At 50.9% G+C, this 23,045-nt stretch overlaps 1 protein-coding gene across 1 annotated transcript; it reads right to left on the reverse strand.

The window, feature by feature from the left end:
• Positions 1–85: 85 nt before the first annotated feature.
• Positions 86–22,997, reverse strand: MONOS_9911 (putative Cell morphogenesis N-terminal; the record flags this gene model as incomplete). Its single annotated transcript, XM_067880453.1, has 6 exons — positions 86–10,498; positions 10,598–21,922; positions 22,127–22,254; positions 22,323–22,536; positions 22,617–22,665; positions 22,960–22,997. 6 exons carry the CDS (start codon positions 22,995–22,997, stop codon positions 515–517), a joined length of 21,738 nt encoding a protein of 7,245 aa, XP_067726671.1. The 3' UTR covers positions 86–514.
• Positions 22,998–23,045: the final 48 nt, after the last annotated feature.

The following is a 23,045-nucleotide window of genomic DNA, read 5'->3' on the forward strand; positions in this document are numbered from 1 at the left end:
GAGAATTATTGTGGCATAAATAGAAGTTACTTCACTCATTTATGATTATCTTTACATATTTTGCTGTCTTCAAAAAATTTGGATGTTTTTGTTCAAAATTCATTTTTTTTTTTGTGATTTTTTTGTAATCAGAAAAGAAGATAATAGCGAACACACAATAGAAATAGCACTTAAACACACACAAAGAAACACACAAAAAGTTGGAACTGTGATATGAAACATATAAAAATAAACCAACCATCACTAAAAAAAAAGCAAAAACCAAATAGCAATAAAAGTACAAATAGAATTTTTCTATATTTGGAAAAAAAAAATTATTCAAAGTCCAAATTTGGCGTTCAAACAAATTTCACATTCTATAAATACAATTCATTTGCATTGAATGCCAATTCTCACATTAAAGTACACGCATACAAAACAAATATTTGAGCAATCACAATATTTTTCACATTCAACAGAAAAATATCCATAAAAATAAAACAAAAAAAAAAGCATTTTCTCTTCTTCTAAATTCCTAAAATCCCCACAGTTGATAATCTTGGTCGCTATCATTTGCTGGCGTGGGTGGAAAATCAGGAAGCGGTGGCAGATCGTCTGGCGGAGTGACAGTCATCCCCACTTCTTCAACCTTCGGCTCGTCCTCATCAGCTTCTTCTGCTCCGTCGTTGCTGTTTCCATCCCCCTTGCCATCTCCACTTGCTTTGCTCTCAGCAGATCCAGCGTCTTCTTCATTGTCTTCGAGCGGCGAGCTATTTTCGTCTGGAAACAGAGGCTGATAATCGTCAAAGTATGCATCGTCTTCATCGTCACTTGCTCCTTTGCTTTCTCTTTCTTCTTCGTTCTCTTCTTCATTTTCTTCTTCCTCTTCGTCGTTTTCTTCCTCTTCGTCGTCATCATCGTCATCATTATCTTCTTCTTCTTCTTCTTTCCCATTCTCTTCTTCTTTGCGCTTGCCTTTCATCACAACTTGATCGAAGTCAAACAATTCTGTTTCATCAACAACAATAGCATCCTCTTCTTCTTGCTCACTGATATTGTCATCCTCTTCCTCTCTCTTCTTCCTCTTTGCTTCATCTTCCTCTTCTTCCTGCTGTGTGATTTCATCTCCTTCTTCTGTCATAATCTCCCTCTTTGATCCTCTGTGATCAATCAGCTCATCTTCATCCAGCTCTTCATCAACTAACATTCCTTCGCCATCTTCGTACTCTTCATCCTCTCCATCTTTTTCTCCTTCTTCAGTTCCTTCGCCTTCAATCTGTGATGTCTCTCCAAGTGGCATCTCATCTTCTCCTTCATCTCCCAACTTCTCCGTTGCGTCTGCAGATGCTGCCATCGAAGCCAGCTCTGCCAGCAATGGGTCGCTGTTTACGCTTCCGCTGGCATTCCATTTGTCAGCCACGCTCTCAAGTGGCATCGTCACCAAGTCTTCCACATACTCCCACAGACGTTTTATGCGCCTGTCCCAAGCGTAGATCGCTTGACGGCGAAGAGACGACTCAATTCTGATGTCCTTCAGAGCTGATCGCCAAGCTGAAGAAGAAGAAGAAGAAGAAGAAGAATAATTCTGTTGTATTTCAGAATAAAAATCGCTGTATGAGTAATTGTGCATAAGTGTAGGAGAACACGGGTATGTGCTGAGGAAATGAGCAAACCAGCGCGCAAAGCGAGCGTCGATGTTTGATCTTCGATGTTTCACAGAACTGTTCTTTTTGCTCTGATTTTTCTGCGAAGGTGTTGCCATGCTTGGCGAAGAAGAAAGAACTGGCGATGAAATTGCAGCAGCTGCAGGCGTAGCAGTGGCAGCATTTGGCGTTCGTGTCTGTGAAAGTTCCGAGCTTTTGGCATCTTCTTTCAATGGTGATATCTGAGTGGATGGTTGATGCACTGACTGAGCAGCCTTATCACTTGTTGCATCCAATTTCTGATTGACAAAAGAAGAAGATGAAGAAGTCGATGTTGTTGATGTTGATGTTGATGATGATGATTGCGAATGCTGTTGATTCAGAACTCGCCCAAGAGAACTCGAAATCAGCGATCCAACTGAACTTCCAAGCATGTGCACCATCAACGACATCGAAGATGTTCCTTCATCAAATCCAATTGATGCCTCGCCAATGCTTTCCATCAAATAATCTGTGAGAGCTTGTCCTACAGCAAACGCTTTCTCTTCAACAGTCACAGTGGCCTGCAGCTTTTCTGTTGCTTTTCTTTCAATTTCCTTCTTTTGCTCGGCAGAGGTGCACCCCATCCAGTTGTCCATCATCCCGTACATAATCACCTTGTGCTGGATGGTCTCTCTGTCTGCTGCATCGTTTGCGTTGCTCAGTGCAATTGTCGGCAGAGACATCGCATACATTGCCCGCATAAACAGCACACACGGATTCTTCGGGTTGCTCCGCTCAGCCGGTGTGAGAGACAAGAGAGATTTGACAATTGACTGCTGCGGAGGTGCAATGAAGGACAAGGCACAGTAGATGTCATTCACAGAAGGATTGGATGCGTTGGTTGTTGGTGCCCTGCTAGGTGACATGGAAGAGTTTAATACTGCAGATTCTGAGGATGATGGCACCAATGAATTGGATATAAGTTGTAAGATCTTCTTGTAGAATACATCGTCTGACTCATTTTCATCATTTTTATCTAAAGAAATTGCTCTGAATGAAGAAGGAACAGTTGAAGGTGAGCTGACAGGTGATTGAAGAGAAGAAAGCAGAGGCATTGAAGAAGAAGAGGAAGACGATGAAGAGGTTGAAGATGACGATGAACCAGAATTATCAATGGTTTTTGAAGGAGTGAAAGAATTCGGAACTCCATTTGGTGACAATGTTGCTGTTTGAGTGAGTCTATTTTGCTGATTCTGTGACAGTCCTGTCGAGCACACCGAAGTAGCCTTTCTTGTTTGATTGCCTCCGATAGCAGCCATGTAGAATGCATTGAACGCAATTGAGGGCAGCAGAATTGGATGGACACTCACAGGCGATGAGAAGGAGTTCTTCGACAATGACACAATCAGGATCTCTGCTGGGTCTTTCATAATCCTTGGATCTTTCAGAATGAACGGCGAGTCCTGTTCAGCAACCTGCCCTGATGAGTACCTCAAAGAAGAGTGCTCAGTTCCTGATGCAAGCACATTCGATGCAGTGGCTGGCTCTGCTGTCTGTAGCATGGTGAACGTGTCTGCCCGCGGACGTGTGTCTGCTGATGACTCAGTGTCATTGCTGGGGAAGATGGGGCTTGTCTGATAGAACGAGTCCTGAGTGAGCTTCCGGAGATGCGCCAGGCGCATATCAAAAGTGGCGTCGGGTGTGTCTAGTGAGGCGCACTTGTTGTCTTCGGAGTACGAATGGGAGATCCTGGCACCCTCTCGCAGGATCAGATGCAGCAGCTTCACAGCATTCAACCGGACGGGGCTGGAGAGATGTGCCTCGAGAGAGCTCAACAGTTGTGATGCGAACATTGGCACAGTGATGAGCATTGGGGGAAGAGGGATGGTGACATTTTCTTGTGGCCTGTTGGAGCGCGTGGTGACATTCAGCATTGGTGAAACTGTCGCCTTTTGTGAGAGCTGTGAGGCATATCGCAAGTTCTGTGTATCGAGGCGCATTGCGAATCTGTTTGACTTCGGTGTGGATGGAGGTCCAGCATTTGCCAGTGGGTTTCCTTGGCTGGCTCCTTCTGAGAGATTGCCAGTGGTTGGGCTGGTGGAAGAGATGGAAAGCGAAGAAGATGTAGACGTGGATGAAGAAGGTGGGTTAGAAGCAGTGGTTGAGCTGATTGCCAGCGGAGAGGAAGTCACAGAAGCGAGCAGTCCGCTGCGAGGGATCATTCTTTTCAGAAGAGGAGATGATGTTGTTGGGATGATCCTGTTCATTGGTGAGCCAGAAGGTGACGAGGCAGCCGAAGAGAACTCGCTCAGGTGGCTGCTGTATGCATATTTTCCTCTTTTTGGTTTCTGCTGGCTCTTCAGCTTGTCCTTCAGTGCTGAGTATGCTCTGATGAGAGAAAAGAAGATTGTGTATAAGCTGTCCACTTCGTTGAACTGAGTAGAGCTGTACAGCAGACGCAGCCAAGCTGATGTGACGTATGATTCAATCGGCTTTTCGCAGAGGTATTCAACAAAGATTGGCATGAGCGCATCGAGGAAAGAGGAAGACGAAGTGTAGTGGCAGCGGGCAAAGAGAGTGAGAGACAGAGAAAGCAGAGGCACTCCACGAGAGGCAGCGACAAGAGCAAGGATCTGCGCTATCTCCCTCACTTCTTCAAACAGTGCGACGGCATATGCAACTGGTGCTGCGAGTGTGATACCATCAGAAAACGGTGTGTGAGAGACAGAAATAGGAGGAGGCACAACTGAAGAGACACTTGAACGGCTGGGAGGTCGGATGCGATGTGCAATGCGTCTGATGGTGAGCTGCTCAAGTGCGAGAGAGTTGACTGAAGGGCCTGACAGAAATGACTCAGCAGCTCTTCTGGCTTGTGTGGTACCGATGTTGTCTGTGCGACTGAGAGTGGAGGAGATTGTCGAGCGCATCATGTTAGCAGATCCTCTCTTGTGTGACACAAACGAGATGGCTGGTGTCTGAGGCTGTGCAAACTGATTCAGCGGTGTCTTGTCGTTGCGTGTGATTGGTGCGAGTGGAGAGACAACGGCCGCAGACACTGCTGCAAAGTGGTCTATTCCCAGCACAAGAGACGGGAGGAACAGCGCAACAAGAGCGACTGCGCTGCCAATCGGGTCAAACAGACTGTACGGATCGATGAACGGATCGCATGTGGATGGCAGAAGAGATATCTGCATCAGAAGCTTTTGGGCATATCGCTTCGTCTGTGAATGGAAAAGACCTTTTACAACAAGCGGTCGGACTCCAATGAATGGCCTCTGATGCTGCAGCGGGATGGACTGTGCCAAAGTCTCAGCAAAAAGCGGGCTGACTGAAAGAAGCGGAGCAGCACGAGAGAGATATTCAGAGAGATACAATGCGCCTGCAGAGAAGACGGGTGCAAAGGGAGAGTGGAGAAAGGCCACGCCAATCCAAAAGCATTGTGGAGCATCCAAAAAGAAAGATGTAGGAGCATGCGATATGATGTTGACGAGATGGTTGAGGAAGGCGATGCAGAATTGGAAGCTGTTCGGAGGAAGCAGAGCAACCGAGCGGAGTAGCTGGAACGAAATGGCTGCTGCAAACAGCGGAGTGGAGAGTGGTGCAATGAAAGGCACCATTGCGAGGTTTGCAACAGCACGCTGCAGCGACGAGGCAAGCAGGCTTTCCTTCAGCGAGTGATAGGCAAAGGCAGTCTTGAGCATTTCACGCGAGGAAAAGCGATGGGAAAGAGAACATTCGAGCAGTGGGGCAAGTGCAGATGGGTTGAGAACAAGTGGAGATCCACACAAAAGCGAGTCCTTCCCGATAGTTCGCACAAAGCCATTCAGAAATCCCACTTTGCGCCTGCTGAGAGAAGCAAACGACTGTCCCGATGCGAACAGAGAGAGCAGCGAGCGAAGCACACGGATGATCGTCTGGTGCCTGTGCAGATAGGCATTCGTCCACCGCTCAGCCAGCCGCCACTTCACACGGCGCATGGCAGCTCCTCTACTCCTTCTGAGTTTGGCTGACTTCATCATTGCTGATGGGGCATAGCCAGCATCTAAAAATTCCTTCTGCGAGAACAAGAGAGGTGATGCTACTTCAACAGAAGCTAACGATGAAGGAGAAGACGGCACATGGGGGGATGAATCAGATGGGTGCTTTTTTGGTGACTGAGGCTGGTTCAGCATATGCGATTGCTGTGCTGAAGAGCGAAGATGAGAGCCAGAGGGCAGCCGGATAGGATCGACAGATCGCACTGGAACGGGAGTGGAAAGAGACTGACCGGGCGACCCGTTCTGCTGCAGAAGCTGTTTGGACTGCAGTGGCTGGAGTGCCTGTGTTGACTGCTGCTGAGAGTTGAGTGAGCGCGAGAGGCTTTTCGAACTGCCTGTGCTCTGATTCAGTCGGGCACTGCGAGAAAGCTGTGCAGGTGTGTCGATGGAACGCCTCAGGGCAAGCTTCTCGTCGCCTGTGTGTGCCACTGGGAAGATGCTGGAAATGGCCTGCTGATATGTTCCAGCACTGGCGTGTGATGCTCCGAGGATGCCTGGCGTGACTGAAGAGTGGACACGTTTGTGTCCCTCTGCAGGTGGATGGGAAGAGAGGAACCAGGGTGTCATTGATGACTTGTAGGTAACGCTGTCTGTGTATGCAGCCTTGTTGAAGGCGCTTCTTCTATCTATTCCCTGCTGGCTGAAGAGACGCTCGTATTCGCTTCTTCCTCTCCACTTGCTCTGCTTGGTTGCAATGTGGTTGTAGTGGACGTCTCTCTCTCCACTGCACGTGGAGCAGCTGCAGATGCTGTCACTCTGCTCGCTCTCTCCTCTTTCTCCTCTGAACTCAGCGCTGCTTCTCAAGTCGTATCCTTCTCCTCTTCCCCTTCGTGGTGACTGCCAAATTTTGCTTGTTCTTCTTCGTGTTGGCTGCAGAGCCGTTGGAAATAGGCGTCTCTTTCTGTATCTTTTAGACAGACGCGACATCTCCAGATACGCTCGCAGATTGCCTCTGCGCTTTGTCCATCCTCTTCTGGGCTTGCCTGCCCACTGCCAGACGTTGTTGTGTTCAGATCCGACAATTATACCATCATCAAGCAAAGAAGATAGATTTATGTTTCTCTGGCTTCTGAGAGCAGAAGCGATAGAGAAATAGAGGCGCATGATGTTCTGAGGCAGAAAGAGTGTTCTTTCCGCTGAGATGAGAAGATTGCACAGAAGACGGCATGCAGATGCTGCATTCTGCGAAAAGTTCTGTTGTGAAAACACTCCAAATCGAGTAATGATGTCAGTCTCAATGCTTGATGAAGGTGAAGACAAAGAAGAAGAGAATGAAGAAGAAGAAGAAGTCATCGATGAAGGATGATGTGCTGCTTGGCGAGTAAGAAACATGCCCACTTGTTTGTGTCTTGGAGGAATAAGATCATATAACATGGTCAGTGCTGAATGGAGGATCGAAAGCTGCACTCTCTTTGGTGACAGCTCCACAATGTCTGCAGTGTGTGAGAGAAGCATATGAGAACTTCTTCTGATCCAAGGCAGTGAAGAAGGCTTGGGCACACGCATGGTGATTGCAGGCGCAGTCAGAACAGTTGGATTGCTCGGCTCTTGTGCACGGCTACGCACAGTGACGAAGGCGTTGGGCTGTGACTGGCGAGAGAAGAGAGGGTAGAGAGAGGCCATGGAAGAGAAGGAGAGGTGGATGGAGTAGAGCTGGTGGAACGGGTGGTTCTGGTGCTGGATGGAGACGAGGCTGCTGAGAAGAGGCCATTGAGGAGGAGTGTCGCAGGTGAGGGCGTGAGAGAGAGAGTTGAAGAGGCCAATGAGACGCTGGAACTTTGAGGCTGGAGAAGAGCTGGATGAGGAGGAGAGGGAAGAGTTTGTGGAGGAAGGAGAGGGGAATGCCTCTGAATCCTGTGAAGTGGCAGCAGAAGAGGAAGATGAAGAGGATGCTGCTGATGGAGTTGAAGAAGAAGAAGAAGAAGAAGAAGAAGTTACCGTTGTAGATGATGATGATGATGATGATGATGAAGCAAACAATGAACCCATGGGCGAGTCAAACAAGACAGATTGTTCATTGCTCATTGGCTGTGCCTCGCAAATAGCAACTGCGCTGTCACTCAAGATGGGCATGTGGAATGTGTGTGTGAAGGCAGAATGAGGCAGCAGGTGATGATCAACGATCGACGGCACAAACACCACGCTTCTGCTTCTCAGCTGCTCTGCCAGAAGCAAAATGCGCTCGGATACATCACTTCTGAACGGAAGGGTGAGAGGCTTGTCTTCAGGCTCCGGTTTGTATGCCTCGCCCAGCACCTCCATCGACGCCTGGTCTGTCAGCCCTTCAATCAGCTCGCTGTTCTCCGAAAACGACAGCGGCGACGGCTTCCTCTGCAACAAGGGAGAAAAGCGCTCAGCAGTCTCAGGTGGCGGTGGAGTGGGTGTGGTGTCTGGCGGAGTGAGTATTTCTGTGGACTCAGCAGGAGGAGGAGGCGGCGTGGGAAGCCCATTCGAATCACCTATCTCTCCCAGGGCAGATGGAGTGACAGAGACAGGCAGAGGCGGTGGCGTGCCCAGCTGATCGATCGATGTGGTTGAGCTGCTTCCACTTGATGTCTGTATTCTCTTTGCTCCGATAGATGCAGTGGAATCTGAGCGCGGAATGGGAGAAGGTACCTGTGGTGTCTTTGTCTGCTGTGTTGTCTTCTGTTGCGGTGAGTTCTGCTCTTTCTTTGGTTGTTCTTCGAGTTCAGGCTGCTTGAAAGTGACAGAAGGCTGGGCATCTTTGGATTGTTGCGTCTGAACAGTTGCTGTTTGCTTTTGGGGAGTTGGTTGCACAGGCAAAGGAACCAATGAAACAGACTCTTCTGTGTTTGTTGGCTGGATGCCAAAGAACTTCACAAAGAATGGCAGAGGTGCCTCACCTGCACAGAGCAAAGAGAGAATGATGTTCAGGCCAATTACACCCAGCAGATTCAGACGCAGCTCAATGCTGTCTGGAAACGCAGGCACAGGCAGAACAGATAGGAATTCTGGGATGGGTGAGCGTATGTGGATGATGAAGTGGAAGCGCATGATGAGATAAAGAGGGAGTGTCTGGACTGCAGCGACGGCAGAGGGGGAGCAGCGGAGGGTGGCGAGGGTGGAGGAGGTGAGGGTGGGTTTGAGGAGAGAGAAGAGTATGAGGGTGACTGTCTTTGAGGTGCCCTTGGGGATGCTGGGGATGTGGAAGGAGAGCATCGGGTTGAACTGGTTTTTGCCGCTTTTGTCGAGCGAAGGGGCAGAGAAAGAGGGGAAAGAAGAGAATGAAAAGGAGTCTGTGTCAGTCTGCTGGAGTGCATCCTTCTGCAGCACAGTTGGTGAATATTCCATCAGATTCTCCATCAGCTCTGGATTGTGTGGAATAGCATAGTCTGCCAGGAGGCCTTCTTCATCCACACGGCAGCACAGTCGGATCATACTCTGCTCGTTGAACGCTATATTGTTATTTCTGTCAAATTTGCTCGTTTCTGCTTCTTGTTCATTCTCGTTCTCGTTCTCATTCACATTCTGTTCATCATCATCTTCTTCTTCGCTTCCTTTGCTTTGCAGATCCACTTTCAGTTCCTTCAGCACCTTAACAATTGCTTTGTAATCACGCCATAGAAGCGATGTGATGGGATCGCTCCATCTTTTCATTGTTGACACACACGCCTGTGGCTGAGACTGTGTCAGTGCTGTCATAATCAGAGAAAGCGTTGCCTGTGCTGCTGACCCGCGTGGCGTGTCAAAGAAACACTCTGCCGAAGACCAGCCGAACGCAGCGGCAGATGTGAAGGGAGAGGACAAAGCAGCATGTTGCATCGAAAGACGGCTGAGAGAGTTGGCTGACTCAGCCAGCGTGACTGTTGGAGGTACACTGAACCACTCGGCATTGCCATCGACAGGAGACTTCGAGAAGACAGATGTGCTCCGTAGCCCAATCTGAGGAAGCTTCTGAGAATCGCCTTGTGGGTCTGGGTGCTGTGCTTGATAAGGCGTTGGGGCAAAGAGAGGGGATTTTGTGAGATCGGGCGAAGTTGGAGGGTCATATGAAGGCGGAGAAGAAAGAGAAGGAGAGGGAGATGACAAAGAAGTGGAAGATGATGTGGAGATAGACAAAGACGAGTTCTTCGGAGTGTTCAGTGAGCGCTGCATTGCCGAAATCTGAGTGGAAAGAGGGCTGCCCTCAGTCTTGTTTCTGTCTGTCAGATCAATTCCCTGTGATGACTTGCCTTGTTTCGGTGCAATAGCAAACGAGTTGGACGATCTGAGCAGAGAAGGTCTGGCGAGTGTGGCGCTGGGGTCGATGGGAGAGGATAGAGAAGTCAAATGAATCGACTTCTGCGGGCGGAGCGTCTGCGAGCTGCGAAGCGGTGTCATCGACGGGATTTCACTCAGGTTGCGTGTGACTGTGCTTGTAGATGTGGCTGAGCGGAGTGTTCCACCAGAAAAGATGGCACTTGGATTGGTGATGCGCATTGTGGCTGGGCGGGGCTGCCTCCGGAGTGTAAACGAGGCGAAGAGCGGGTCAGGCGCTGGTGGCAGCAAAGAAGCAGTCTGCGTGCGCCTTTTGACGCTTTGAGGAGAGTTGTTTGGGAGGTCGAATCTTTCCATCGGAGAAATGGCTTGTGGCTGAGTGCGCTCTTCTTGTCTGACAGGCACTTGAGACAGGAAAGTGATCAAGCTTGTCAGAAGCGAGTTGTTTGGGTGCGCATATTCAGATGTGGTGTCCAAATGGCTTGGCAGCTGATGCAGAGAGGGAGTATTTCTGATGCCCAGCACGAGGATGGAGACAATCGCCTCCACTGTCTCCTTCTTCTTTGCGAGGACATACCACAAGGCAGTGATGGCCTCAGAACAAGAGGAAGAGAATTTGAAGGTGAGGTCGATGAATGTCTTCAAGAGAGGATAATAGAACGGATCATCAGATGTGATAGACGCTGCGAAGGGGAACAGGAACGAGAGGAGGGTGTTTGCCCTGTTTATTGAAGAGACCTGAGCTAATCTTGATACGATTTCTCTGATGAATGATGGGATGGCGTGTGGGAAATGCAGCGCAAGCAGTGTGCAGATGCGCTGCTGGGCGAGTCTAGCCACACCGAGTGAGTCAGGAGTGACTGAAATGAGCTGGTGGATCTCTGAATAGAGTGTTGTGCACACCACATGCACACAGGGATGGTCACGTGTGCTGTCGCTGCATTGAGAACAGAGTGATGTTTGAGATGTGCCATTGGTATTTCCATTTTCATTGTTGTTGTTGTTGTTTGTGTTATTAGTTTTCGAATAAGATGAGGTCAGTAAGTTTTCAGATGTTGCAAGCGATGCCAATCCAACAAAACTGCTCAGTTTTTTCGACGAAACTGATGCAAAGCTGCAGGATGCACCAGAATTACCAGAATCTGAAGAATTCGCAGCAGACTGCAAAGAGAGCGAAGTCATGGAAGAAAGAGTGGTTTTCAGCATTGTCGCAGCATATGCCCTGATTGTTCTGTCTGGATCTGACAGCATCAGCGTCTCCAGCACCACCAGCGGGAGTGCTGTGACTTGTGCTTTGCCTCTCGCTACAAGCGAGGCAAGCTCATAAAGATGACCTTTTGCCACAGGGCTGCCACTGGGCTGTGTGTAGCACTCGCTCACAGACACCAATGCGCGGTGGGGATTCGCGCTGAGCAGGTTCTGCAGACCAGCCTGGGCAGCGCTGCGGATGCGGGCGACGGGCGAGGCAAGACCAGTGTTGATCCACTGCCGCACAATCCCGCCAGAGCTGGAGCCAGACACGAAGTTGAGCGTGTGGTGCAGCTGCGACATGAACACAGCAGCTGCATCGGCGTCGGTGGCAACGGGGATGATGTCTTCGACTGTGGAAAAGCTGCTTGCTGGGCGGATTGGAGGTGGAACAAGAGGATCAGATGAAGAAATTTGAGAGGGATCGATGGACGAAGGAAGCAAGGGGATGAACTGAGACTTGCCAGAGGAGCCCAATTGGGAGTCAGACAGAGAGAAAGAGGAGGATGTGGAGGAGGCAGAGGAGTTGTCGGAGGAGCGAGCATCAGAAGAGAGGTACTGCTGTTGTGCTGTAGAGAGTGTGAGTGCATCGTCCACGAGAGTCTGCGGCAGCCGGCCGAACTCGCTGACAAGGCGGGTGTATGTGACACCCACGCTGTTCTTGTCCTGATTGGAGAGATCGCTGGATGAAGAGTGTGATGATTGGATCAAAGCTTGCAGTGCACTTGACTGCTTCATAATGCTGGAGGTTCCGCTGGAGAAGAATGTGGAGGCAAATGAGTTGCTTGCTGCTGCCCTTGCCAATGGAGATGATGGTCCCTTTAATTGAGAAGATGTTTCTTTCTCTTCCTTTGGTGGGTATGTGAGGAATGGCTGGCTGTGATGCAAGAGAGCCAGGATCAATCTCGAGGCTGTGATGTATGTTGGGTTCAGCGATGTGCCTAAAAGCAAAGAAAGCACAGCAGCGAAGGAGAATGCGATGGGGCTGCCGATTGGCGGTAAGGCAGAGTTTGTGAGGATCTTCATTCCCGACGGCTCCAAAGACAGAGGCACGCGCTGTGCCAGCCCTGCTGAGGAGTCGCAGATGAAGTAAGGAATGAGGAATGCAGAGGGAACAGACGTCGACAGCACAGGCGGTGCAGCTGGTGTGGATTGGATGAGTGGGCTTCTCAGATTCGGAGCTGAGACGTTTGCGAATTGAGGGCCACGGAAGAATCCGCTGTGCATAGTGGAAGAGACAAGAGATTGACCGTAGGAAGACTTGCAGCTGTAGGTGAGGAGGCCACAGGCTGTGTATAAGTTGGCCATGTTGAATGGGAAGCGGATGCGCGGCGGACGGCAGAGCTCGACAACAAGCTGCTGCATCTGCTGAGTGGGTGTCTGATAGAAGGAAGGAGATGGGGTGGAGGAAGGAGTGGAGGAGGAGGAAATGATCTTCTGGGGAAGGAAGCCTAAAATGGTGTTGCTTTTAGTGGTGGTGGGAGGTGATGGTGATGCGCTGAATGAGGCTGTGATATAAGCAGGTGGAGAGTCCAAGGGAAGTGTTGACAGCCATGCGAGTATTGAGAAGGGAGGGAGATGTGGAGTAGTGAGTGGAAGCAGAGCATCCAGCGGGCTCTGTGCCAGTCTGTTCATCCGCCCAGTGCTTGTGATGCGCTCCTGATAGTGCGGTGGGATGGGCTGTGTTGCTTTTGCTCTCTTCATTCCCCCGAAGAAGGACAAGTGAGTGACTGGCTCTGTGTCTGAGTGTGCAGAGGCAGATGAGAACTGAGAGGAAGACGTGACTGCCTCAAGAGCCATAGAGACTGGCACATATGTTGCGCCTTCTAATTTCGCCTTTTCGGCGATGCTGTTGCGGCTGAGCTGCTCCTCTTCTTCTGTCGAGTAGAACCCGATCGGTGCCAGCCCTTTCACAGACGGAGAGATCTCAGCCAGAATTGCGAGAAACCGATCATCAGCAGGAGTGGTGGAGGTGGAGGAGACGACGGAGCTGTTGATGTTTGAGAACTGCACCAGGTCTTCAATGCTCAGATGTGCATCCACACGGAATGTGTCTGCCGGGTGTGAGATGCCGAGGGAGTTGTACAGCAGTGACGTGTTCTTCTGCTGCGGGTGCAATGCCACAAGAGGCGTCAGACCAGAAGAAGAACTCGAAGTGAGTGGCGTGACTGTGTCTTGCAGAGACCCGAACTCAGCGCCATTGCTGTTGTTGTTGTTATCCTTCTTCAGTCTGGTGGCAGCAGAGGAGATGCGAGAGGGAGGGGACAAGTCGCAGAAGACGCCGCTGTGAAAGAGAGGGCCGTCGAGCAGTCTGCTCATAGCAGAGTGGATGTGGATGAGGAGCGAGTGAATGCGAGACGCAAACAGCGCATCCAGCTGCAAGCGATCAATGCGCGAGGCAACATGCACGTTGAGGGAGTCTCTAAGCTCAGTGAAGGGCATGATGCGCGGGATGAGGGCATACAGCAGACAGAAGAGGCGGAAGCGGTGTGAGGGAGACCAGGGTGTTTCGTTGCTGGCGTCGCTGGGTGGGAGGATGGTGGCAGTGACGAGAGAGACAGGGACGCTCTGGCTGGCAGAAGAAGAAGAGGAGGAGGAGGAGGATGAAGCAGCAGAGGCTGAGGAGACATCAACAGGAGGAGCACAAGAAAGCAGAGGAAGGAGGGTGTTGTCGTTGTACGTGTAGAGTGTCTTCTGGCTGGATGTGGAGAGAATGGCGTTCAGATAGAACTGGGTGAGTGCAGAGGAGCTGAGGTGCGCCGAAGACGGGAGCGGGCTTTGTGGCACAGGAGTTAAAGGAATGTTGCTGTCTGCGAAATAAGACGGAGGGCGTGTGAAGCTGCGGAGTCTTCTACGTGCAGCTGTGCCTTTGATGGAGAGAGAAGGGGCAGTTGTGTAGAGCCTGGTGGATGCAGATCTTTCTTTAGCTTCGACTTTCAGACGGATCTCGCGAGGCATTGGATACACGCTGAATGAAGAGTAAGAGGAAAGAGCAGGCACATCGAAGAGAGACTGGCTGATGTTGACGCTCTTCACAGTGCTGGGCAGAGGAAGCGACTGAGGGAGAAGGCGGGGCTGCGGGAGGGACTGGAAGAACTCGCTGACAGACGTCTTGGAATGCTCGCTGCTTTCATCCAGCATCGTCGATGATCGCACAAGTGGAGAGGAAGGTGAGTCGATGCCAAAGGCTGCAAGTGAGCCGAATCCTCGTTGGGGCTTTGGGCGCTGTGTCTGAGAATGCGCTGAGTTGATGGAATTAACAGTGTTGGATGTGTTTGTGGTGTTTGTGGAGTTATTATTGCTGTTATTGTTGTTATTGTTATTTGTATCGTCATTCAGAGATGGGTAGATGCTGGTGGATGTGGCAGCAGAGATGAGGGAAGACGGGGTGGGTGTTGTCTGCGTGACTGTTGCTGTTGAAAGAGCAGAGCCAGGGGACGATTGGATCGAGGGAGAAAGCGTCTTCAGAGCAGACTCAGTGAATTCAGCTGTTGGCTGAAGGGCATTTCCTCCAACAGAAGCAGAAGCAGCAGCGGATGATGACGATGATGATGATAATCCCATTCGATCTCTATCTGATTCGGCTGCATCAAATCCTTCTCCTTTCATCGCTTCTCTGTTTCTGTAGTCTTCTTCGCCGTATCCTTCTTCGTCTTCGTCTTCTTCCTCCTCTTCTTCATCATCCTCATCCAACATATACTCTTCCTCATCATCTGTGTCTTCATAGAACTTCCTTCCATTGAAATCTGGTGCATGTGACATGCTCAGCGTATGGAAGCCTTGTTCTCCGTTCATCTGCTCTCCCTTCATCCCTTCCTCACTCCCATCTCCTCCTTCTCTTTCTCCTCCTCCTCCTCTACCCTCTCTCACTGCAACCACACTCGAATCCAGATGTGATGGATACTCTTTCAGAATAATGCGGCTGGTGGGGCTGCTCATAGGTGCTGCTGTCGGAGGCAGCCCTCTCTGCCGTATCCTCTTCATCGACGCCCTCTTCGCCCGCGCCATTGGCTCCTCTCTTCCTCTGTATGCCCTCACACCTGTGCGCCTGTTGATCAGCTGGAGTGCTGCTTTCACTCCTTTTGCTCTCTCTTCCTCTTCCACCGCATTCGCCAGCAGCTGTGCAGCCACACCAAACGGAGTCTGCTGTGCCACATCTGATGGCAAAAACGACTGCACAAACGGAATCCCTCTTCCTCCGCGTGCCTCAGGCTCAGCAACAGCGCTGATGGAGTGGAGGATGAGCGGAGGGAGGGTGGGCGCATGGGCAGAGACAAGCGTGGCAGCAGTGCCCATAGAACACAACTCTGCACAAATAGAGGCAATCTCTTCTTTGCTGTGGAAGGCAGTCAATGGAGAGCTTTTCTTGCTGCTTTTTTCGGCGAAGAAGGTGTGGGAGATTTGAGAGACAAGAGAGACAAGAGGAGTGGAGCCACCGTCGTCAAAGGGAGTGGTGAGGAAGTGGATGGGGCCCTTTTCTGGGTTTGACAGGAATGTAGGGGTGGGATAAGGGGGTGGATTCATGGCAGGCACAGCAGATGAGGAAGAGGAGGAAGAAGATGATGATGATGAAGATGCAGTGAGGGAGGGGAACAATGAACCAGCAGCCGTGTTTGGAGTAGCAGGTGTTGTGATGAGAGTGCCAGAAGAGAAGAGGTTAGCCTGTTGTGACTCAATTTCAGCAGGAGAGGAAGAAGAGCCCGTGCCCATACCGAGGAAATGAGAAGCAGATGAGGCAGAGGCAGTGGTGGAGGTGAGGGTGATGCTGCTGATGGGGTGGGTAAGTGCAAGCGCCTGAGCAGCAGCGAGGGCAGAGGAAGAGGAAGAGGTTGGCTTGAGAGGCGGGAGCTGGGGGTAGTTGAAAGGGGAAAGGAGGGCAGCGGGGGAAGGAGAAGGGGCGAGTGATGTGGAGATTTGAGGGGTGAAGCAGCAGGTGGATAGAGTGATGTGTGCCCACTTGGCGTAGAGAAGAGAGTCAGAAGGGAGAGGGATGATGGACTGGCGAAATGGATTGGGAAGGAGAGGGAAGGAGGAAGAGGTGGAAGGCGAGTGGGATATGAGCCGGCCACCAGAAGAAGGGGAAGAGACGGCAGAGCCAGTAGAAGAAGAGGAGGAGGAGGAGGAAGAAGAGGAAGAAGAAGTGGCAGAGGATGCTCTTCCAGGTGATATTCCACAGGGCGAAGAGCTCGGCCTGGGTGTGGGCACGCTGGGGGACATTCTGTGTTTGTATCTGGCTGACCGGAGGTGATTAGCATCGCGCTGGGCAGAGAAGATGGACGTGGTGTGGAAGACGACAAAAGCGAAGTCGCGAACAATCTGGCTGAAGTAGTGCCACATGAGGAGGAAGACGGCGGGGGGTGTGGCCTGCTGAGGGCGTCGGATGGTGTTTAAGAGCATCAGCTCGAAGGAAGAAATGAGCTGGATGAAGAGAGCGAGGGTGTTGTGGTTGTCGCTGCGGGAGAAGAAATCAGGAGAGAGGAAAGAGAAGATGTGGTGGAGGATGTTTGACAAGGCAGCGGCGGTGCGGAGGCGAGTGAGCTTGTTCTTGTCAGAGTGGACTAGCAGGCAGTCTTGTTGGAGGGTGCTGGAGGATGTGAGAAGGGTGGAGTAGAGAAGAGGGTGCACGTGCGAAAGTGCGATGATACAGCTCATGCGCTGGAAGTCGTTGGGGGATGAGAGATAGCTGATGGCTGTCTTAAGGATGGGCTCCAGATCCTTCACGTTGGGGGCAGGAATGCGCTGTTGAGGGGAGAAGGGGCTGTAGGTGTCACGAGAGGGGGAATAATAGGAAGAAGAAGAGGAAGAAGAAGAAGAAGAAGAATAGTAAGAAGAGGAGGTGGTGGTGGTGGAAAAAGTTGATGAGACGGGTGCAGAGGTGACTGAGGTGGCTGCACTGGGAGATGAGACAGCAACAGAAGATGTCAAATATGACGAAGACGATGAAGTGAATACCAAAGCCGAATAAAGTGAAGGAGGAGGAGAAAAAGTCTGAACAGGAGTGATGAGAGAGGCATAGAAGCCTTCAGCGCCAGGATCAGGGCGAGTGACAGGGGTGGGTGCATCAGCCACGCAGTTCATCTCAAAACACACAGCCAGCGAGAAGGCGAGGTACGTGCGCCACTGGGCAGTCTTCAAGAGGAAGTTTGGGGGCAGCTTTGAATGCAGCACAGGAGGTAGGGTGTTGTCTTTCAGCCTTCTGCTGACGATACGCCAGGCGTGTGCGACTGTTGCGCGGTGGGCGCGGCGCTGGCAGCAGATGGAGGCGATTGAGCCGATGGCAGCAGACCACACCTCGTCTGGGTTGGTCCCAGCGCGTGTGATGGTCTTCACAACAACAGCAGGAGTGCACTCGCTCGACTGGCCGCTGCTGCTACTGCTGCTGCTACTGGATCCCCCTGTGCCTTCTGCGTAGAGTGTGGAGACTGTCGCAGAGAGCATGTCCCGTGTGTGCTCAGCTGTCCCTGGAGGAGGCAAAGAGCAGCGCCGCATCAGCTGAATGATGTCTGTGGCTGGTCGTTCGGGTATATCTCCCCAGGGGTCTACGATACGCGTGGTGTGGCTGACGATCCGGGCAGAGTGTGTGATGAGGAGCTCAAACAGTGTTTCAGAGCGGGGCAAGTGGCTGAGGTCGCAGAGGGTTTTGAATGTGGTGTGGACTGAGCGGAGCATCGTGAAGGCAGCGACGCGTGTGGCGACGGAATGGGAGCAGAGGAAGACGAGGGCAGTGGCTTCCACACGGCGGAGTGGGTAGACGAGGAGGAGAGACTGTTCAGACTGAAATGCATTGAGATAGCGGTGTGTGGTGAGGCGGAGGGGGGAAGAGAAGGAGGATGAAGAGGAAGGGGAAGAGGAAGAAGAAGAAGAATCGAAGGGAAGAGACGAGGCAGCAGAGGATGAAATGGAAGAGGATGATGAAGAGGCAGAGGAAGGGGCGAAAGGGGCTGAATTGGGAGAGTTGCTGAGAGATGACTGCTGCTGTGTGAGTGAAGTGAAGGTGTTGGATGAGAGAGGAGAAGGAATCAGAGAGGAAGCCAAAGAAGAGGAAGAGGAAGAGGCTGAGGCCGAGGCAGAAGGAGGAGACGAGCTGACTGAAGCAACCGCCTGAAGCAATGGAGATGTGACAGACGGCTGTGTAGGAGAAGGGGCAGCCAGCAGAACATGTTTGTTCTTCTGATAAACACCGCTGCTCCGCTTCTCTTCCTTCTGCACGCGGAAGTACTGCTCCCTTATCCTTCTCATCAGATCTGGCGGTTTTGGCTCGCCCAGCCGCGCAATGTGTCTCCACTCCTCCAGCAGCGCCGTGATCTTCTTCAGGTAGATGGTGATGATGTCGTCCTTGTTGTCGCTGAATGTGAGTGCTTCCACACACAGCTCTGCCACGATGATCCCCCTCACATTCGGCGCCAGGCGCATCAGCCGTGTCAGAGCGAGCCCAGCAGCGTGCTGCACTGCCCTCTCCACGTGTGCATACCCAGTGCACAGGGCAACTACGAGTGAGTGCAAAGCTTTCAGTCTGTTTGGCAGCAGAGAAATGAGATTCATCACGAGACTCATCGAAAGAGGGCCAAAGTGCTTCTCACGGAATTCGTGGACGAGCTGGGTGCGGGTGAGTCCTTCGATGCGCATGGTGATTCTGCCGAATTCTGAGTGGAATGTGTCGAACAGCTTGAAGAGGCGGGGGCTGTTGTCGATGAGGAAGGAGGCGATGATGGAGGTGGCTCGGCGCAAGGGTTGGATGGTCTTGGATTGGGATTTGGAGGAAGAGGAGGAGGAAGAGGAAGAGGAAGAAGATGAGGATGATGATGATGAGGATGAGGAAGAAGAGGAAGAAGAAGAAGAAGGCGAATAAAGAGCAGACTGGGTATGTGGTGAAGCAGCCACTTGTCCGTGATATTCGCCTTCATTTGCACCCACTTCCAGCTCTTCCATTTCGATGTAGCCTTTTTCTTCTGAATGGCTTCTTTTGCCTATTTTCTTCTCCTTTTTGCTGTGCACCTCTTTTCTCCCTCTTTTCGCAGACACTGAACGTGTCTTCGCTTTCTTATTCGAAATATTCTTCTTCCTCTCACTCGCTGCAAGTACTCCATCAACCACTGCTTCTCTACTAAGCTCTTCATCATCATCTTCTTCCCCTTCATCATCATCTTCCTCTTCTCCTTCTTCCTCTTCATCTTCTCCTCTCTCCCCTCCTTTTCTTTCACCACCTCTGTCTCCTCCATCTGCTCCAGCATTCTTCTTTCCCTTGTCCTTTCCCTTTCCATTGTTCTTGTTTTTATTCTTGTTCTTGTTCTTGTTCTTCATCTTCTTTCTGTGTTCTTCTGAGTCCTTCACCAGCATCTGCGAGTCGCTCCCTCGCTCTGTGCTCTCTTCCTCAAAGTCCTCATCCACATTCTGGTGCCTCTGGTGATGCACATACTGCAGCTTCTTCGTCTTTCCCGACAGAAACGGGAAAATCAGCGTGAAGAACGGAATGTGCAGCGTTGCCTGCTCTTTTGTGATCGGGTGGGTGAGAAAGTAGCACGATGCTCTGAAGAACACAGGCGCTGGCACATCTGGCGCCTTCCCTGTGCCGATGAAGAAGGGGCTGAGGAAGGGCAAAGACTCGCTTAAAGGAGACAGAAATGCTCTGGCTGCGATGAACGGGTGCAGGCTGACAGATGCTCCAGAGCTGGTGAGCTGGCCGAGGTGGACGCAGAAGCTGGAGGAGGTGTAAGAGCGTGTCTGGAAGGGGCGCCGGGTGGTGGTGGAGGCGCTGAAGCCAGCTGAGGGGAGCTGGTCGAGCCATTCAGAAGGGTGTTTTTGGCCCATCCAGTCAGAGACCCAGGCGGGTGTGTCAGAGGGAGGAGAGGAGGAGGAAAAGAAGGAGGAAGAAGAAGAGGAAGAAGGAGAGAATGCAGTTAGAAGAGAATGAGCATCAGCAGAAGACGAGGAGTTCTGATAGATCGATGTTTGAGGCAGGCCAGAGGACGAGGCTGACGGCAGATAAGAGACAGAAGAAGGCAAAAAGTCCCCCTCTGCAGTGAAAGTGTCATCGCTCACCTCATTCGGCGTGAGCCCCCACAAATTCGGCGCTGCTATGAGCGACGCAGCCGAGGCAACCGAGTGCTGAAACGCCGACAAGTCCAGCCAGCGGTACCCTCTCCGGTTCTTCTCGCAGAAGTAGTTCATCGGATCGCTTTCCTTCGCATCCTCACAAAGCAGCCCATCGCATCCGTCTCCTTCTTGTTCAAACGTCTTCGGCGCTTCTGCGAAGCTGTCTGCGTTGCGTGCCGCTTCTTCCTCAGAGACAGAAGGGGAGCAGTTTGTGGAGTGGTACAAGGAATACGACGCCAGCTTCTCCCGCACAGAGAAGGACATCTCGTTCCACTGGTAGAGAATCACAGAAGACGAGGCAGAGGGCAGGAGAGGGGGCAAGACACGGGTGCAGAAGGAGCCTGGGGTGAGGCGGGTGTCGCGGCAGAGGAGGATGGAGAAGGTGATGGACGGGATGTAGACAGGAGTGCTGAGTGGAGAGCAGACCGAGAGAGAGGTCGAGGCAGAGACTTCTGTTGACCCACTTAGGGAAGAAAGGCGGAGGAGGAGTGAGGCAGCGTCGAAAGAGGAATGGAAGGCAGAGGAGGAGGAGGAGGAGAGGGACGGGTCACGGGGAGAGAGGGGGGAAAGAGCAGCAGCGCCCGTTGCGATGATAGATGTATCAGAAGAAGAGGAAGAGGAAGAAGAAGAAGAAGAGGAAGAAGCAGAAAAAGATGAAGAAGATCGGATGGCAGAAGGCAAGCCCGCAGCAGCAGATGTAGGCTGTGTAGAGAGAATGGAGATTTCAGAACCAGATGGCCCCAATCCAACAGAAAGGATCGTTGCGAGCTTGTTGCGCCGGGTGATGTGCTTTGCGACCTGCTTTGTTTCCTGTGCTGTTTTGGCGACCTGTGACTCGCTCTGCTCTGTTGAGAGAGAGGCTAAAAGAGCCTCAGCTGACTCGTAGAGATTGGGAAACGCAGCCAGAAAGGAGATGAAGGAAAAGTTGAGCGAGGCAGCCGATGCCTGCGACACGTCCTGTGCGTTCTGGAAGGTTGGCAAGGGGAATGTGTGAGAAGGGAAGAGGGGGAAGACACAGGGGGCACCTGAAGGGAGCTGGTGGGTGGGGGAGAATGAGGGTGACTCACAGAAGGCAGAGGTGATGGAAGAAAGACTCTGCAGGGCGACGAGGATGATCTCAGCAAAAGGGTTGGGGGTGTTGAGGAGGATGCGGATGATGTCCAGTGCAGGCTGCAGATGGACAGCCGCGACGGCGAGGATGTAGTGGGCGTAGTAGATGCCGAAGCGCTCGAGCGGGTGGGACTGGACGAAAAGGGTGTTGAAGCCGAACTGGATGAGGGAGTGGGCGCTGTGCGTGTCCCCTTTCTCGAGGCAGCGCAGGAGCGTGACGTGGGTGATGTGGGTGAAGGCGTCAAGCACAGTGGCTGTCAGCTCTGTGTGCCGCAGCTTCTCGGCGAGGATGTTGCAGAAGTGGAATGCTCTCTCAACAGCCAGCTCGTCCCGGATGGCACACACAAGCACGCCACAGAGCGGGATGGTGGCGGGAAGGTGCTTCTCCTTCCGGCCCCAGCGCATGCCGTACTCGAAGATGTAGGTGAGGGCAAGGTCCCATCCGTGGTAGTCCCCCTGCGGAATGCGCGGCTCATGCACAGTGCGCACAAGGATGGTCTGTAGCACAGAGCAGAAGGTGTGTTTGCAGATTTTCTCGCGGCATTTTTTCATCAGCTCGTGCAGACGGGTCAGGATGCTGGTGGAGGCGAGGATGCCTTCGGAAGTGTCGAGCTATTTTTCATTAAAAAAAAAAAAAAAAAAAAAAAAAAAAAAAAAAAAAAAAAAAAAAGAGAGAGAGAGAGAGAGAGAGAGAAAGATAAAATGAAATGTTATTTGAATTTAAAAAAAGAAGAAGAAAGAAAAGAAAATGAACGGAAATTCAATTAAAAGAGAAAGAATTAAAAGCTATAGATGTGCAATAGCAATGATGCATACGGGCAAATGGATATATGTCATGTTCAGAAGATATAGCGAAACAGCAGTTTGTGACTGCTCTCTCATAATCTGCTCCAAATCTGTCAGCATTAGAAATAAGACAGTTGTGGAATGTTGTGAAACACTTCCTATATTTAAAAAAAAAAAAGAATTTATTAGAAAAAAGTACTTTTTACAATAATTTATGAGGACATACCTACAAATCGAGCAAATTGTTCTTGAACAGCTAATTGATTCCTCAATTCAAAAATATTAGCAGTTCGGCGATTGAAGTTATGTCTCGAAAAGTTGCGCGAAATCGTAGAGCAGAACTGTTCCAACTGGGAGAAAGTATCTCCACTGAACATTCCTTTCTTGTAAACGCGTAAAAGAGCATCAAGAGCAGAATAAAATGCAAAATCAGTTACAGCCTATGTGGGAAATTTATATTCATATTTATACGGTAACGCGAAAACGATTGTCATGCATAAAAAGATGATTCGTTTCAAACTTTATTTCTTGACGTCTTAAGAATTGGAGTAACCAGCTTTCCTTCTTGACTGAAATGAGATAAAAGAAGATTTATAAAGTCAAGCAGTATAATGCAGATGTAAAAATAAGTAACAACAGCAAACTATAGACTTCTCCATTCAAAGAGATAACTGACCATGGATTGTAAACAGTGTTGAGACAAAACGGCAAAATAAGTGAGGTAATCTTGAAACAACGGATCTGAAGGGCTTCGAAAAAAATCTCTAACATCTCTTCCAGTTTTATCTGCTTCGAACTGGCGTGATTTGTGAAATACATGCCTCTGAAACTGCATGAACAATTCTTTTGCAATTGTTGCACACAGCTGTGATGGAGGTGTTTCTTGTTCGGTGGAATGCATTTCACTATGCACTTCTTATATATTCGAAAAAAGTTGAGTATAAATTCC

Source organism: Monocercomonoides exilis, assembly GCF_001643675.1.
Source record: "Monocercomonoides exilis strain PA203 chromosome Unknown scaffold25-1336746, whole genome shotgun sequence".
NCBI lineage: Eukaryota > Preaxostyla > Oxymonadida > Polymastigidae > Monocercomonoides > Monocercomonoides exilis.